Raw genomic sequence first — 18552 nt, 5'->3', positions numbered from 1 at the left:
TCTACTGCATCATATTTTATTATGGTGTTCTTCAATATCCATGAATTGTTGTTTTCATATATGCAATTATGGATTTTTTGACTTTTAAAAAAAAAAATTGACAAATCATTGTGTGCTTGAATGGATTAGAAAACATGTTTCTTCCACGTAAGAAAACTTTTAAAAAGAATATTTGTAATCACAATATTTCTCTTTTCCATGATCTTTCTTCTTCACCCCACTCCATTAACGCTTAGAAGTATATAAAGAAAACCAACACATCGCATCAAATCGATAATTTTTTCTGGATTTTAGTGACTTGAATTGGTATTAAAAAGAATAAAACGTTTATCATAAGTTTATAACTGGTTTAGTTTTGTTTTAACTAAAAAGAAGTCAAATAGAATCAAACTAATTCGATATTACATAACTGGTTTAATTTTGTTTTAACTAAATTCACTTTTGAATAGTAAAGGTGTGTAATAGATCATCGTGATAGTTTAAGCGTGTAAATGACTTTTCGATACAAGTTCCATGGGGATTTTATGTCTTTTCCCTAAATATAACTTTGTAGCAGCTCCAGCTCGCAACCACAGGAGCTTTGCTATTCAAACGGATAGAAGTAAGAAAATGTTGGAAGAGATGGCCTTGAGCCTGTTCTAGGTTCTATTAATTAATAATTAGATTGTGCCAGGTCACTGAACTTAGAGTAGGAAATTCCAGTGGAAGCTTCATCCTAAGAAGACTGAAGAAGAGCAAGAACATCGGGGCTAAAGAAAGTGAAAGAAGTAGAATCAAGCCATTCATCTGAAAAAAGCTTTTTGCTTTATTTAAAACTTCTCGAACTAGAAAGAGAAGTCCTTTTTAGCAGGCTTCCAGGTTCGCAACTATACTCGTCTCTTACTTTCCCAGCGGCAAGCCAAATAGAACTTTGACTAGAGCAAAAACCCGAAGCTTGATTTTAACTGTAGTGCAATTTATCTCCTAAAAAATATAAATATGAAGAAAAAAATAGTATTGTTCAGTCACTATTTGTTATTTTTGTTACTAGTTGTTTTTGTTACTATATATCATCTATTGTAACTTTATTATGTTTTTTTTAAACTGTTTTTGTCTTAGAATCAGGGATTTATCAAAAACAGTCTCTCTACTTCATCTTGAAATCAAAGACAAAATGTGCATACACTCTACCCTTCTTAGACTACACGAATATGATATTGTTGTTGTTGTTGAGGCAAGTAATATGAAAAGGAGCCAACCATTTGAATTTTTATTTCTTTCCCAATTTAAGAGTGTAAAGATATTTTTTGCACTGTCCATTTTATATTTTTGATTCAAATCAATATGACTAATCTTCATAACTAAATAAAATTAGATTAATTCAATATTTTAAATTTTAAAATACTGAACAAGGTAAAACACAAATGAATGAGGTAACTATGACATTCAATAACAATCAATTTGCTACAATGAAATATTGCAATTACAAAATGCAAGTGTCATAAACATAATCTAATAAAAGAAAGCAAGTAAAAAAGAATGATATGGTTTTTTCAACCAAAAATCAAAAGTTGCACATCCTCTTACAAAATAGCATTACAAGTGCACCAAAATACTGGAAAACTTCTTCTTTTGCAAGTATTACAGCAATGGGGGAAAGAACTGAGGTTCCAAATATGTAACTTGGTTCAAATACTTATCCAGTAATCCACTTCCAAGCCCCGCCCGAGCCCTGTTTCTGGACAGATGAAACACGCTCCATGTCACGTTCCAATTCAGACTTCTCCTTTCGTAGAGCTTGAACTTCCTCCTCTATGGACTGCATAGACTCCAGCATCTTTTTTAGCTCTGCTATTTGTGCCTGAAGATACCATGAAAAAGTCACAAACAAAACCACGAACGCCTTTTAATATTGGTCGGATTGAAATGAGAGGAACAACTAAACTATAAATTGATCATATTGCTCTTATATAGAATGTGCTTGGTGATACTATAACGTTATGATTATGTTTCGCTGGCTATCAACCTACCACGACCCTCATCCTTTATTCTTGACACCAGCTATACGAAACTTACATAGGTGAGTTGACGCCCAACTGGTTTTGAATCGCGACATAATTTACTGATTGCTATAAATATAGGATAGGATGGGGGAATTAGAACTTAAGCTCAAAAAAAGTGTCAGAAGTAATAACCTCCAGTTTAGCACATCTTGATCTCTCAGATATAAGTTGACCTTGAACCGACTGAAGCTCCTGTAATGAAGTGATGAACGTTAATAATTGACGATTACGTAATCATCAATTTCTATCGACCATATTACTCTTCTGAGAGTACCTTAGACAAGTCGGCGTGAGTAGTATTGACATCTTCAATTTTATTCCTGAGATCAACATTTTCTGCTCTGACATCTGCAAGTGATGACTCCAACACCTTTTTCTGTTCTCCCAGAGCACTAATTTCGGCCAAAAGATTTTGCTGGGTGCTATCAACGTGAACTTCCTTAAAACTGGTATCTTCTCTCTCGGATAAGTCTAACTTTTTCTGGTTTAGTTAAGGCATATGCAGCTCTAACAGAAGCTGCTGCTGCTGCTTCGGCTGCTGGTGACTGAAGTATCTTGGGATGTAATACATCTCTTGGTTTAGGCCTCATAACATATACCTATACGAAATGGAATGCAGTAATTTAGGAAAGAAGGCCTCATAGGCCGTCGTACAAAAAATTTAACATAAAGGCAGTAGGAGGTTGTACAGAAAGGTATCAAGGGAAGCAAATTCCCAGACAACCTAATCGCCAGACACAAACTAGCTAGTGGACCAAAATGCAACTATGATGGCAGGACTATATGTAATGAAAATATGATGGGAGGGTTACTTTCCTTCTTTCCCTCTCGAATAATAATTTATATGAGAAAATGAATTGGATTTGGAACTTATCAACATATTGAGAATTCGATAGAATACATGATCCAATGCCTCAGCAATCCATTTATCTATCACCCCAAAAGAAACTAAGGTAGTCGTGGAAAAGCGAATATAGGATTTTAGAAGATACCTCATTATTGTACTTCCCGTTGTATCCACCAAAAGCAACCAAGAAATTCTCACCATCAAGTGATGCTGAAGAGACACTCAGTCCCTGTTTCAAATGTCATATCAGATAGAATTGTAAACAAGCCTAAAGATAAATAAAGGAAATGAAATACACAACCTCAAATAAGTTTATGAATACTGGGAAATCATACTGACATAGGCAATGGCTACTACATGAACATATTTAACAGGGTTATCCTAAGCTAATGAAGTTTACAAAAAAAAATTCTATTTGATGAGTTTTACCAGAATTAAGCAGGTGCTTCCTCAGAATATACGAGCAATTCTAGATGAATGCACTACAACCATATTCGTTTAAATGCTTTTAACTATATCATTTTGTCATCCCATCTGGCAAACTAAAACTGTGGTGCCAGCGGGTTTTGCTAATCATTTAACAAACTTCCAGTCACACCAACCTAATTTTCATATGCTTGAAAACATTATAAATCAAGAAGCTGAACAATGAAGAGCAAAACACAAGCATACCAACATACAAATGCTAAGAATTCAAGAATCAAAGTCTCTCAGTAATGAAAAATAGCTAAAGTTGATGAGCTTCTGTACAACTCAGCAAGTTTTGCATGTTAAATAATTGGATCAAAGATAGAATAATAGAAGTTTTAGAGAATCCAACGGGATGTCAGTCCATAAGATACCACTGCACTTCCTAAAAATATGGGATATCAAATTTCCTGGAAGAAAGATAGTAAGCAGAATATAACCTCACTCGCGAGGGGATCTCTCCCCTTTACAGTTGCTAATACTGACACTACAAGCTTCGACATATTTAACATAAGAGTTTCTGGCACACCTGTAGAAAGAATAACAATTAAACATAGAAATAGACAAACAAATAAAATAAAAAGGATTGTGCATCATGAACAAGAATGCCAGAGGGTGTGATAGAAGAGGCTGCTGAAACGTTTCACTTACCGCTTTTGTTATCTCCACCACCGACAATATACCAGTTGTCACCTATAGTGACACCAGCATGACCAGCTCTTGGACTAACCAGATCCCCCTGAAGTTGTGGTTGAGACCATTCCATCTGCCAACCAAGAAAAGAGAATTTCTAAATTTTACAATCCAACTGACTATAATTGTTAATACTTAATTGTACTTCTTTGAAGATCATTCACAGAGAAAATGGTTGTATTGTTGCGGATACTAGACATTATTACCATCACAACTCCATCTGATCTAAAATGTGATATCAAACGATTTTTATAAGTAGTATGCCTTAAAATAAAACCCAAACAGGTAAAATATACCGTTTCCAAGTCAAGGACATGAAGATCGTTGAAAAAAATTGAATGAGAACATCCACCCAGAATCAGAAGGTAGCGATCGGCATGGAGTGCAGCTGTATGATCGAACCTGGGAGCTGGGGACGTCTGCCTATCAAAGCACAATGAATTAATGCAAATGCATAATTAGTGAAAAATAAATTTGGTCAGATACTTACGTGGTCTCAACAGTACTCCAAGTCATTGTCTCTAGATCAAGAACACTAATATCATTTAGCAGACGCCTATGCTGGTCTTCTCCACCGAACATTATGAGTTTAGATCCAAAAAAGGTGACAGATTGCCCACCTCGAGCTACCTGGAAGACATAATAGACAAGAAGCAACATTATAGCTCTCAAATAGAAAGAAGCAACATAATGGCCATCAGTAGTAGTTGAGAGCGAGACACGTGAAGTCCAACAAACTAAACACTAACAGGAGCATTTGAGTTCAAGAATTGCCCAACAAAAGAGGCTATGAATGGGAAAGAGTGAAATCTAAGAGGAGGATTAATTACCGGAAGTTTTCCAAAGGTCTCTATAACACCACATTCATATGATTGAAGATCAATGAACCGCACTGCACAAGATACATTGAGAAGATTTAAAGTTAATATAAATGAGCATCGGCCACCAGTTTTTAAGGGCTCTAAAGGATTACAAACCTGTTACTGTGTCAGAAACATCCTTTGAGTGACCAGCAAGAAATAGAAGTTTATTTTCCCACAAGATCTGCCAACAATGTCAAAGAGCAGAGCCAGAACACGTGAAACAGAAAACACATCAGTGGATTATTTGCTAGAACAAGTGAAATGAAAAGAGCTGACTCAATTCTCACCATATTGTGGCCAGAGGTAGCTGGAAGAACTCCAGAGTTCAACTTTATGGTTGACCATGTCAAACATTTTAGATCAAAGACCTGTGGAAGTGGAATTGGTTGAAGAAGGAAAGAAAGAAAAGAACATAATTGTACATGAAATAAAAAAACTGTTCTAATACCAGCACAAAACTAGGAACAGTCTAACAAGAAAAAGTGATTGAAAGAATGACCAACTACCTGAATGTCAGACAGGTATCGTCCATTACGACTTCCACCGATGATATATAATTTCCCATCAACTGTGACAGCTGCATGCTACAGTGCAACAAAAAAGTGGCATAAGTAGTAATATCCAAAATATAATCAGAATGTGATAAAGAAAAAGAATCAGAATAGGCATGAATGCACTGCTTTAAAGCTTCAATGGGAAGCAACAAAAAGCCAAGAATGGCATAACCAACAAAAGATCTTGCACAATGTGATCATGTAGGTTAATATAAAATATAGAAGTAGGGGAACCTTGTAGCGAGCAGCTGGTGTCGGACCAGAGACAGACAGAGGAACCCATTGGTCATAGGTTAAACCCAAATACCAATTTTGACCATCAGATCCCATAGCAGTTTAATTTTGAGCTCAAGCAGCCTTGTCTGTTGGAAAGCACCAGAGAAATCAGTTGCAGGTATAACAGAGCACATAAATTAGACATTACGCATCATGAAATGGAAATATAGCCAGAATTTGATGATAGATTGATTCATCCAGTTCCTGTTAGAAAGATTTTGGGGTAAAGGGTCGGTTATGATCTAAGGTATGAAGCACACCAGCAAGCTGCTTTTACCGGGAGCAGAGCCAACCCTTTGCTTGAGGGGGGCAGCTTATAGGAAACCCGCTAACCAGTTACCCATCATCTTTATAACCAATAATGGAACTGAAAATTGGATTTTATTTTAATGAATAATACTTGATAAATTATTTTTTAGATTATTTTTTTTTTTGATAACCGAGAAATCTGTATGTGACCCGCCCTTTGGACCAATCACAGCCTTATAAACTCGGTGGATAATGGGTCCGCCCCTCTACCCTTGTCCACTTAAATACCAGGCTTCGCTTTGTATGGTGTGGGGCTTGAATCTGTGACCTAAGCCACAAATCCTCCACCTTTTGTCACTCGAGCTAGGCGTTGGGGGAAATTATTTTTTTATTATTATTTTTTTTTATTTAGATTTTGTTAGCTCTATAGTTTAGAAAGAGGCTACAAATCTTTTTTTTGTGAGCTTAACTGATCTATCCTTGTAAAGCTTGCATCTTGATGCCTTTAAATGAATCTACTAACTTCATCAAAAAAAAAAATGTTGTTTAGAATGGTAAGATTTAATATACAGAGGCACAAACATTGCGCCAACTTACACACAGATCAGTTCCTTTACATCAGTGTAGGAAACTGAGAAAATCTATCTGCTGTACAACAGCTTCCATTGAATACTCAATATTAAACACAATCTTTTCACATTAAGACTGGCACCAAATACATGACAATGCAATGTAAAAACAAGAACTGAAATAATTTGCATGGTTCTCTATTTGAAATGAGAACATTCATCAATAGCTTAAATTTAAAAAAATGATGATTTCCATATCAACCCAGTTGAGAAAATGATCAGACTGATCAAATTATACGAATACAACAAATTTCATGTACAAATCGCACTGCTTTCAGTGGCAATTAATCCCATCATAGGTCTTTATACTATAAACCTTATACATATGTGTGAATCTAAACTAACAATTACATACAAGCAGATCACTATATCAAAAGCTTCTCAATTATCCTGTAAACTCTACAATTGAGTAATCTCTCACTTCGCTTATTTCATATTATAAATGGCACTGGTAAATAGATAATTACCACAAATGCTACTTTTTTCAGAAGATGTCCGACTAATAAGAAGGTGCCACCAAAACCTAAAGGCAAGTTCTACAGAGCGGTGGTTAGACCATGTTGTATGGAACGGATTATTGGCTAGTCAGAAACTCCCACGTTCAGAAGGTGAAAGTTGCGAAGATGAGGATGATGAAATGGATGTGTGGGCATACTAGGAGAGACAAGATTAGGAATTAAGATATCCGAAATAAGGTGGGAGGGGTCTCAATAGAGGACAAAATGCAGGAATCAAGGCTGAGATGGTTTAGGCATGTGTATAGAAGATGCACGGATGCCCCATTGTGGAGGTGTGAGAGGTTGGTTATAGATGGTTTCCAAGAGAGGCAGAGGTAGGTCGAAGAAGTATAGATGAGAGGTGATTAGACATGACATGATGCAGCTTCAGCTTAGCAAGGACATGACTTTAGATAGGAGGTTATGGAGGACACATATAAGGCTAGGAGGTTAGTTAGTTACTTGAGCATTGTCTAACTTATTCCTCTTTACTATTAGTCGTATTGCTCTTGTAGTTTCTTTATCCTTTGAGTTTGGTTACTATTTGTAACTTTTTACACTTTGATTATCATTATATCATCATATGACTATTGTTTAGGATGATTTTTCAAGTAGTGTGTGTAGTATTTTGCCATGGTTTCATTTTTGCTATTTCTTTCTCTATACTACTTTGGGCATTTTTTTCTTGAGCCGTATATCAAAAACAATCTCTCTAGCTTTAAGATAGTGGTAAGGCCTACGCACACTTTACTCTCCCCATACCCTTCTTTGTGGGATTACACTTAGGTATTTTATGGTGATTGTTGCTACTTTTTTCAGAAAAAAAAAGGGGGTTAACACCTAGAAATGCTGATTTGCATATCAACCCAGTTGACAAAATCATCAGACTAATCAAATTATACGAATACAGCAAATTTTCACGTATAAATCACACTGCTTTTCAGTGGAATTAATCTCATCATAGGCATTTATACTCTAAAACCTAAATACATGTGTGTGTGAATCTCAACTAACAATTAGATACAAGCAGATCACTACTTCAAAAGCTTCTCAGTTATCCTGTAAACTCTACAATTGAGTAATCTCTCACTTCGCTCATTTCCCATAAAAAATTGCATCGATAAATAGACAAAGTTACCAAAAATGCTAGTACACCGAGAATGCTGATTTGCACATCAACACAGTTGAGAAAAATCATCAGACTGGTCAGAATTATAGGAATACAGCAAATTTCACGTATAAATCAAATGGATTTCAGTGACAATTCAGCATAATTGGATACAAATCTGCAAAGAAATGATTGAATTAAACAAGGAAACGGAAACTTACAGGAAATGGAGATTCGGATCTGTAACTGAACTGAGATCGGACGGCAGAAATTCGTCCGATCTCCTGCGAACAATGTGACCAACTTAACGGAAAATAGCTAACAAGGTTCGTCGGTGTACTCGTCCTAATGAGATCTTGAGAACGTCTCGATTTCCTTTTTATTTGGTGTCTTTAATTAAATTAAAAAATTAATAAAAGAATTTTAATTAAAAAAATCTAATTTGCAGAAGTATTTTTTAAAAAAAAATCATCAATTTATTTTTAAAGTAATTTTTTCAATATTTGGTAAATAAATGAGGAATTTTCACATGTAGCCACTTAGGGGCAGCTCAAACCCGTTGGTGGCCTAAGACCAAAATCAAACTAGAGGCCTTAAAAAAAAATTAAAAAACTAAATATGTTATTATTTTAAATCTATTTTTCTAGCTTTTTGAGATGCAAAGTTGTTAATAATTTTTGTGTAGTCAATCTCTTTTAATAATTCTCTTTCAATCGATACTATAGCCAAACCACTTCTAAAATTTATCAAGAGCACTTTTTTTAGATTTTATCAAGTTATCGACTTTTCTTTTTCTTTTAAGTTTTGAATGATCGGATTCATATTTTCTAGTTGACATATTAAAATCTAACAAATATTTTAAACACTATTTACAATATCAAATAAAAAAATATAATAAACATAAGACACAAAATAAAAATAATATTAGAAATTAGAATGATATTACCGGATTCAAGAATTATGAAGACTTGATTTCCGAAAATGAATTGGGTTGTTGCAATATAGTTTTCTCCAAATTTAAAATATAAACTATCAATAGAACAAGTAAATTTTTAAACTTTGAATAAGAAAGAGATATAAGATTAGAAAAGAGAAAGAAAGAAGAAATAGAAGAGAGGAAGAGAGTGGATAAAATATATAAAAATAAAATTAGAAAAAGAATAAGGTAAAAAAGATAACTTGTACATTAAAAAAAAAGTACACAACTTTTTTATTGGAAAGGAAAAAAAGTAATTGTCATATCTATCACTTCATTAATGTCGTTTGCATTTGTTGTCTTAGTTCTAATTCTTTTTTCTTTTTTTTTAATCCTAGCTAATTAACTAAAAAATGGGGGGGCCAATTTATTGGGGGCCTAAGGCCATGGAACTTTTTTTATACCTTACCAGCCGCCCTTGTAGCCACTCAAAAATAACTTAATTATGTTTCATAGCTATAGTTTACTAATTATGATTCGTCGCTACATGTTAGAGGGAGGAGAGAGGCGAGCGTGAGAGAGCAGGAGTGGAGAGAGATGAATTGTGTATATATATATATATATATATATTTGTCGAATTCTATATGTGTATCTGTCAAATAATTGTATATATGTAACTGGTATACATATGTATTTGTATATTTGGCGAGCGAGATTGGGAGTGGGAGGAGAGAGGCAAGCGAGAGAGGGCAAAGAGTGGAGAGAGGCTAATTGCATTTGTATATCTATCATGTAATTATATATGTATATGTATAATTTGTATCTATATATGAATAAAAGAGGAGAGAGAAAGAGAGGAGAAAGGCAACGTAATTACAGCTAAAATTAAACCATGAGTCGTAATTAATCCAAACCATAGCTACATTAGCTAATTAGCTAGTATACGTTTGTTTATCCGCATAATCTCCCTTAAATGAATATCTAGTATTTTCTAGTATCATAATAGGTAGGTAATTGTAATACATAATGAGATGTGGCATATAGATGTAAGAATTAATTTGTTTGCACGTATGAATAGATCTTAATTAATTAGTAATATTTTGAATAAATTTTAATATCAATAATTTTCACCATAAATCAATCCACAATCATTTGTCATTACCACTAATCATCTCAATTGTTATAATCACTACTATCATTGTCAATCACTATGATTGTCGTTAATCATTAGCCACTCATCACAAGCTCAACTAACAATCATCATTGTTACCAATCACTTTTGTGAGTCGCTACTAAACCTATCATCTCTGTCATTAGAATTATATTCATTTTTTATGTGTTACTCCCTCAGTCTCATTTTATATGTCACATTTTTACTTTGCACTTGCATTAAGAAATGATGTAACTTTTACTCTTTTTTTTTGGAATTCAAGTTTTCAATCAATGAATATGAATTAATTTATTTTGATTAATTAATTTAACCAATGAACATGAATCATTTACTTAGTTTTTCTAAGTTGGTCAAATGTATATTTTCAAGGCTAATAACTCACAAGGGTAAAAAAGGAACAATATGGTAATTTATGTATTGATTTTATGAAATGACAAATATTATGGACCAACTATTTATAGAAAGGAATGATATATAAAATGAAACGGAGGGAATAGTAGTTACCACCATTGTCGTCACCACCATCGCCACATATATTATCACTAATAACCACAAGGCTCACTCACCATTGTAGTCAATCCTTATTACCAACTGACTCTATCATCACAATTAGCATTGTCACCAATGTCATTGTTAACCATTACACATCTACAGTTTCCTTCATCAACTACTAACATTAACCAATAATTCACCACACGTTATCATTTTTTTTTTCAAAATTGGGGAAGATCAAGTGTACTTTTAGGGGGGGGTGAAAGAGATTAAAGTTATCAAGTGTTAATGGCAATAGAAAAGGGATAATTACGATTTGAACCATTCGATCATTTAATTTATAGAAAATATGTAAAAATTGTATAGATAGTTCAATAATTTGAAACACACATTATATATGCAGAGTAGTAATTGACAAAGCTCTTTGTTTATAACTAGATTTGATCAGAGATATATGCATATTTATATATAATATATACTTAATGCACGATATATTTATACTATACTTCAACCATATTGATAAATTAATGGGCATTAACCAATAATTCACCACACGTTATCATTTTTTTTTTCAAAATTGGGGAAGATCAAGTGTACTTTTAGGGGGGGGTGAAAGAGATTAAAGTTATCAAGTGTTAATGGCAATAGAAAAGGGATAATTACGATTTGAACCATTCGATCATTTAATTTATAGAAAATATGTAAAAATTGTATAGATAGTTCAATAATTTGAAACACACATTATATATGCAAAGTAGTAATTGACAAAGCTCCTTGTTTATATCTAGATTTGATCAGATATATGCGCATATTTATATATAATATATACTTAATGCACGATATATTTATATTACACTTCAACCATATTGATAAATTAATGGAAAATTTTCGCGTTTAGCTACAGTAATTAATCAAATTAGCTAAAGTTTGAATAATTACCAACAATAGCTATAGCTACAACTGTAATCGCTTCTTATAAAAGGTACTTTTTTTTCTACAACTGTAATTTGTATAAATAGAATTCAATTATTTTGAAACTTAATGGCAGTAATATCGGCTTGAAGAGGTATAAAATTCCTTAATTCACGCACCAATCTAGCCAGCAAATCACTTCTCTTCTGAGATCGTCTTCTTCTGAGATCGTCAGATCAACGACTACAATCAATTTTCTTCTGAGATCGTCGTATTGGCGACTACAATTCAAAAACAAATCAATCGATTTCATTGTTGATTATACAGCAGGTACATAATACAATGAATTTCATCTGTTTTCTGCTTGGTGCTCTGGAGTTTTGGTTGAATCTATTGATATTTAGGTCTTCTAATTGAAGAAACTGATTCAATTGTATTTGTTTTATTTAAAAAGATATATACAAGGAAAATGACTGAGTTTTCGAGAAATCGATTAAACTTATAGTTTAAGAGAAATCGAAATTCCCAAAGAACAGAGTCGCCACTTAATTTTTTAGTAAAAAATCAAGAAAAAACTTAAAGTTTTCAAAAAGATTTAAACAGATAAAATCAATTGAAAATAAAAGGGTTCGAAGTTCAATGTACATTCCGAGAAGGTGTTAGGCCCTCGGAATGCCCGCTAACTCGCGGTTGACCGGCGATTTGACTAAAATGACTTGACTAATTTGGAGAAAGACATTAGCTAAGTAAGCAAACTTATAATTTATTTTTTATTTTTTATTATTATTATTATTATTATTATTATTATTATTATTATTATTATTATTATTATTATTATTATTATTATTATTATTATTATTATTATTATTATTATTATTATTATTATTATTATTATTATTATTATTATTATTATTATTATTATTATTATTATTATTATTATTATTATTATTATTATTATTATTATTATTATTATTATTATTATTATTATTATTATTATTATTATTATTATTATTATTATTATTATTATTATTATTATTATTATTATTATTATTATTATTATTATTATTATTATTATTATTATTATTATTATTATTATTATTATTATTATTATTATTATTATTATTATTATTATTATTATTATTATTATTATTATTATTATTATTATTATTATTATTATTATTATTATTATTATTATTATTATTATTATTATTATTATTATTATTATTATTATTATTATTATTATTATTATTATTATTATTATTATTATTATTATTATTATTATTATTATTATTATTATTATTATTATTATTATTATTATTATTATTATTATTATTATTATTATTATTATTATTATTATTATTATTATTATTATTATTATTATTATTATTATTATTATTATTATTATTATTATTATTATTATTATTATTATTATTATTATTATTATTATTATTATTATTATTATTATTATTATTATTATTATTATTATTATTATTATTATTATTATTATTATTATTATTATTATTATTATTATTATTATTATTATTATTATTATTATTATTATTATTATTATTATTATTATTATTATTATTATTATTATTATTATTATTATTATTATTATTATTATTATTATTATTATTATTATTATTATTATTATTATTATTATTATTATTATTATTATTATTATTATTATTATTATCTTAAGGGAGATAGGATTAAATGGGGGTTATTCTAAAGGGAAATAACTTAAGTGTTGACAAGGCTAATAATAAAATTAAAGCTAAGTATTAGAACATAAATATTTTAGTTAGAATATATATATATATATATATTTGAATATGAAAAAGAGATGGCTATCCTTGAGGAATTAATTAAGTCAAAACCAAAGTCGAATATAATGTTAGTCAACATAATAACAAATAAATAAAGAGTGAAGGAAAGAATATTGGACTTGGGCCAATCTTGCCCAAATTCTCAAATTTGATGGGCCCCAAGTTATTTTCCTGGCCTAAGTCTAAATATTAGGTCCAAAATAATGGGTTTGGCCCATTTTCGCCCAAAAATCTGCTAGAAATTTCTGAGGCTTTTGTGCTCCTTTCTTGGGCTTTTAAGACTTGAAAATTCAATTTCCAGCTTTGTACTGCCTTCAACCTGTTCATTATTGATTCCGATGGACTGCTGATTCAAACGACGAACATGGAGCCTTTACGGCTCGACTCGGAAAATGCAAGGGAAAGAAGTATGGAGTCCAAGATGAACTCGAGTTGGCGTCACATGTAACAAAAATGATAGTAAGGATTAGTGTACGAAAAATAATAGAGCAATAATATATCAAAAGTAAATCATAACAACACCTAAATTAATATATGGCAAAAAACTCGATTGGACTAAACAGTGAAAACCTATAAAGTGAGTACAAATCCTAAAAAAATACTAATAACCCAAGTCATGCTAATGATAAAAGATGGCTACTTTAAGTTACTGTTTTCCAACAAATTCGACATAAAACTAAATCCTAAATGATATAAACAAAATGGCTATTCACTCGATGCACTGCATGATAAGTATTACAAGTGATTAACACTATAAACCAAATTAATCCAAACATCTTCCATGTTCCGGGGGTGAACAAATAGCGAAATACTATTCAAACCGAATCAATACGAAGCACAAAAAAAAAGCTAAGGCATGATAGAAATGAACTAATGACTTTGAATTAGTACAAACCAATCAACTCAGAAGCAAATAATGAACAAGAAAAGCTGAAACATTCGAAATGCAAAGCTAAGAATTGAATTAAGAGCAGAACTATGAAGAAAAGTGATCTTAAAATGTGAGCTCGGAACTTCGAATAAACCTGAACAACGATCCAGCCGCTTGAGAATAAAGACTAGCCACATCTATTATATTGAAGTAGTAACTCAAAACAAAAAAGGGAAATAGTCTAGCTTTTATCACATTTACACCACTTTGATAGAAACGAGAATGGATAGTGAAGGAATCAAACCAACAAGCAACAACTTTGAGCTAGAAAACGGTTCGAACCACATTCACTATCCACACACACGTACTTGGATCATATTCTACAAACCACCGACCAAGGTTTCAATCACACGAGGAAATCCCTATTCCTAGAGAACTATCAAAACAATATAGTCAACTAAACAAACAAACAAAAACTCAAATTTAAGAGGAACTGTAAGAAGAACGAGGTTGCATACCTTTTCCAAGGCAGCGAGACTGGAACTCGAAACTTTGAAGCGCTTCCACCACTCTGAGACGATTAAGTTGAGTTTAGGAAAGCAAAAGAATCTCCAAAAAAATATCCTCTGTTTCAGAGGATGAATCTCTTTCTCTATTCTCTCAATGCATTTTGTATGTATTCTTTATATCTATTTCATGTTGGATCCTTTATAAGCTATTTTTTTCTATATGTGAGTTGCGGTCCCCCTAAAAGATGAGGAGAAGAGAGCTTTTTATAGGGGAAAATTAGGGCTGGGAATCGGGCAGAAAAAGATAAGAATTTGAGATTTGAAATTCAAATCTTCTTCAGAAAGTAAGGCTGCCAGCTCCAACTAGTACTAATTCCAACGAATTGAGAAGGAGGGTCGTTCGATCTTGGCAAGGACAAGTGAATCGCGGAGATCGAAACACGTCGAGAGGAGAGAGACGCCCGCTGCTGCTGGATTGATTTTGGTGGGCTGCTGATTTCTGGGCTGAGTTCGCTGGTCTGCTTTTGGGTTCGATTTCATCTGGTCACGCGTGAAGAAGAAGAAGAAGAATGTGGGGGTCGTTTGTACGTTGTACGTATGTTGCTGGGAATGGGTATTGTATTAGAATGAAAGTGGGCTGCTGATGTAATTTTAGGAATTTAGAAATGGATCTGGGTTTTGGTTGGTGGGCTGTTGGGATTTTATTTGAGAAAAAAGAAAAGAGGTGGGCTGAAAATAAAGAAAAGGCCCAAAAAATGGGTCTTGCAAAAATGGCCATTGGAATCTAACCCATTAAGTTATACAACTTTACCAAATTGAGGTAATCAATTAATTCGGCTAGAGCTTAAATGAAATGAATAAATATAACTAACGAGCTTCTTAATTTTAACGAAATAAAATAATTAACTCAATATACTAATGACTCAAAAATATAAACTACTAATTTAGACAAAATTAATTTAATAAAATACTTACTACAATTAAAATCTTTTTGAGATGGTTTTCGAAATGTTTATAAAATATACTAATTATATACAAAATTATATAAACATATATGTCAATTTAAAATTACAAAAATGTGACAAAACTATTCAAAATAACTTGCAGACTATAATAATAATTATTTTTTTTTTGAAATTTTATAAAACTAATTATTTTAAATCGTTTGAAATTGAAGAAGCTCGAAATGATTAATTTATATTGTGGAGGTACAAAATTGGGTATCAACAGTATTTTATAAACTATTTAATCAACATTCAAATCAGAATGAATAATCGGAGCTTTGATTGAATGTATGTTTCAATTGTTTCTTGTGCAGTTAGTTTGTATAAAGTTATTTTGATTTGTAAAATTGTATAAATTAATTTTAGTTGAATTGCGATTTGAGTATGTATAATTCATTGATACTTGTAGTTTATGCGGAGTTAGTTTCTGTATAAGTTATTGTTTGTATAAATGTAGACTTTTATATCTGTATATGTATAATTGAGTTATTTCAATTTTAATTGTATAAAGTTAATTATTGCATAAATTAGTTTGTATAAAATTATTTTGATTGGTAAAATTATATAAATTAGTTTTAGTTGAATTTCGATTTGAATATGTATATTTCATTGATAGTTGTAGTTTATGTGGAGTTAGTGTATGTATAAGTTATTGTTTGTATATATATAAACTTTTATATCTGTATTTGTATAATTGAACTATTTCAGTGATTAATTGTATAAAATAGTTGGAAGAATAGAACCGTGTTAATTATTGTATAAATTAGTTGTTATAAAGTGATTTTGATTTGTAAAATTGTATAAATTAGTGTATGTATAAATGGATTAATAACAACTGATTTATACTTACATTTAATTGTATACATGAATGTTTTCCATAGCTATTTTGGTAATGCATTCTGGAAAATGGGATGAAGCAAACTGTTATGTTGACTATGTTATTCAGGGAGTTGTTTTTAGAGAAAATGCCTCATTTACAGAGTTGTATAATATAATTGCAACTCAACTAGCTGTGGATGTGACTGTGAAGGTACTAAAAATTGAATATAAGGTTGATCAGAGCAGTACTAGGACGGTGATACACAATGAGATGGGGGTGCGAGTATATGTAATGCTAAAAAAATCTACAAATGAATTTAACAAATACCCCCTTTGTATAAATATTTCTGATAGGTGTTATCAGAACAGTGAACATTGTGAAAGTTCAACTACGGTAGCATCTGGTATTTTTGGATCACTTTGTATAACTGGTTTTGAGGAATTTGAAAAACAGAAACTGACAGTTGCAGAGATAGTAAATCCCCTTGATACCTTTCAAATGGAGAATTGCAGTGTGGTGATTACTGATCCATCACATAAGTATGTAAAGGTAGATCAAGTATACAATAATAAAGCTACATTAAAGTGTGTGATGGAGCAATATGCAATTGCGGAACGATTTCAGTTTAAAACAAAGAGGTCAAATTCAATCAGGTAACATCATTTGTATAAATCTGTTCAATTGTCATTAGGTGTATAATTTTGACTTATCTGTATATATTGGTTATTTTACGTGTAGTTATACACTTGTGTGTTTCTCCGATAAATGCGATTGGTTAATGAAGGCATCAGATATTAACAAATCAGGAATGTTTAGAATAAGAGCGTTCAACGCTGAATATAAATTTTACTAAAAGATAGGGTGTATTCACAACGACAAGTAACAAGCAATTTAGTTGGAGGAATTGTTAAGCCTAAATTGGTAGATCATAAAAGGAAATACACAACTGCTGACATAAAAAAAAGATATGAAAGCTGGATATTGGTGTTGATATAACTTACATGTTGGCTTGGAGAGCTAAAGAAAGGGCTTTGATTTCTTTGAGGGGCACGCCAGGAGGATCCTACAACAAACTACCTGAGTATTTGTATAAATTGGGTATTACATATCCAGGATCCCATATACGCTTGCAGAAAACAGATGAAGATAGGTTTTTGTACCTATTTGTTACATTGGATCCTTTCATCAAAGGATTTGACCATTGCCGACCTGTAGTCGTAGTTGATGGGAGTCACCTACGAGGACCTTATAATGGAACTTTTGTAGCAGCAAGCACGACTAACGTTGCAGGTATATAAATATGTACTTTATATTATATATACATATATGAATTCTGAATGACTGTTATACATAACTCTTTGTATATATATTTATAATCTGCAATTCTGTAACTGTATAAATATGTATGTGTAGGTCATATATTTCCACTAGCATACGGTGTCTTAGATTCAGAGAATGATGCCTCTTAGACATGGTTCTTTGAACAACTAAGAGAATCGTATGGGGAAAGGAACAATATGTGTATTGTGTCTGATAGAAATGATAGCATCATAAAGGCTGTTACGCAAGTGTATAATGATGTGCAACAATATGCTTGTATGTGGCACCTTTGGAAGAATGTTCAGACAAAGTACAGAAAATCCCATGAAAAATTAAGTCCAGTATTCTATACAATGGCTAAGACGTCCAATCAATCAGATTTTAATAGGCTAATGAAGATAGTAGAGAAGGTAGATATACGAGTAAAGGAATACTTGGAGTTAGTTGGATATGATAAGTGGTCTAGGATTTATGCACCAGTT

The 18552-nt window shown here is 31.5% G+C and overlaps 1 protein-coding gene across 1 annotated transcript; it reads right to left on the bottom strand.

The window, feature by feature from the left end:
• Window positions 1–1406: 1406 nt before the first annotated feature.
• LOC102591176 (acyl-CoA-binding domain-containing protein 4) lies at window positions 1407–8597 on the bottom strand. Its single transcript, XM_015314858.1, is given in 15 exon segments — window positions 1407–1840; window positions 2175–2234; window positions 2317–2520; window positions 2522–2641; window positions 3035–3118; window positions 3798–3886; window positions 4009–4123; window positions 4347–4473; window positions 4541–4680; window positions 4881–4942; window positions 5028–5094; window positions 5201–5281; window positions 5420–5497; window positions 5702–5829; window positions 8448–8597. Coding segments are annotated over 14 exon segments (1488 nt in total). The 5' UTR covers window positions 5798–5829; window positions 8448–8597; the 3' UTR covers window positions 1407–1675.
• Window positions 8598–18552: the final 9955 nt, after the last annotated feature.

Source organism: Solanum tuberosum, unplaced genomic scaffold, assembly GCF_000226075.1.
Source record: "Solanum tuberosum cultivar DM 1-3 516 R44 unplaced genomic scaffold, SolTub_3.0 scf00324, whole genome shotgun sequence".
NCBI classification, from domain to species: Eukaryota; Viridiplantae; Streptophyta; class Magnoliopsida; order Solanales; family Solanaceae; genus Solanum; species Solanum tuberosum.
Note: the sequence above shows the minus strand (reverse complement) of the source record. Positions and strands in the feature narration are given on the sequence as shown.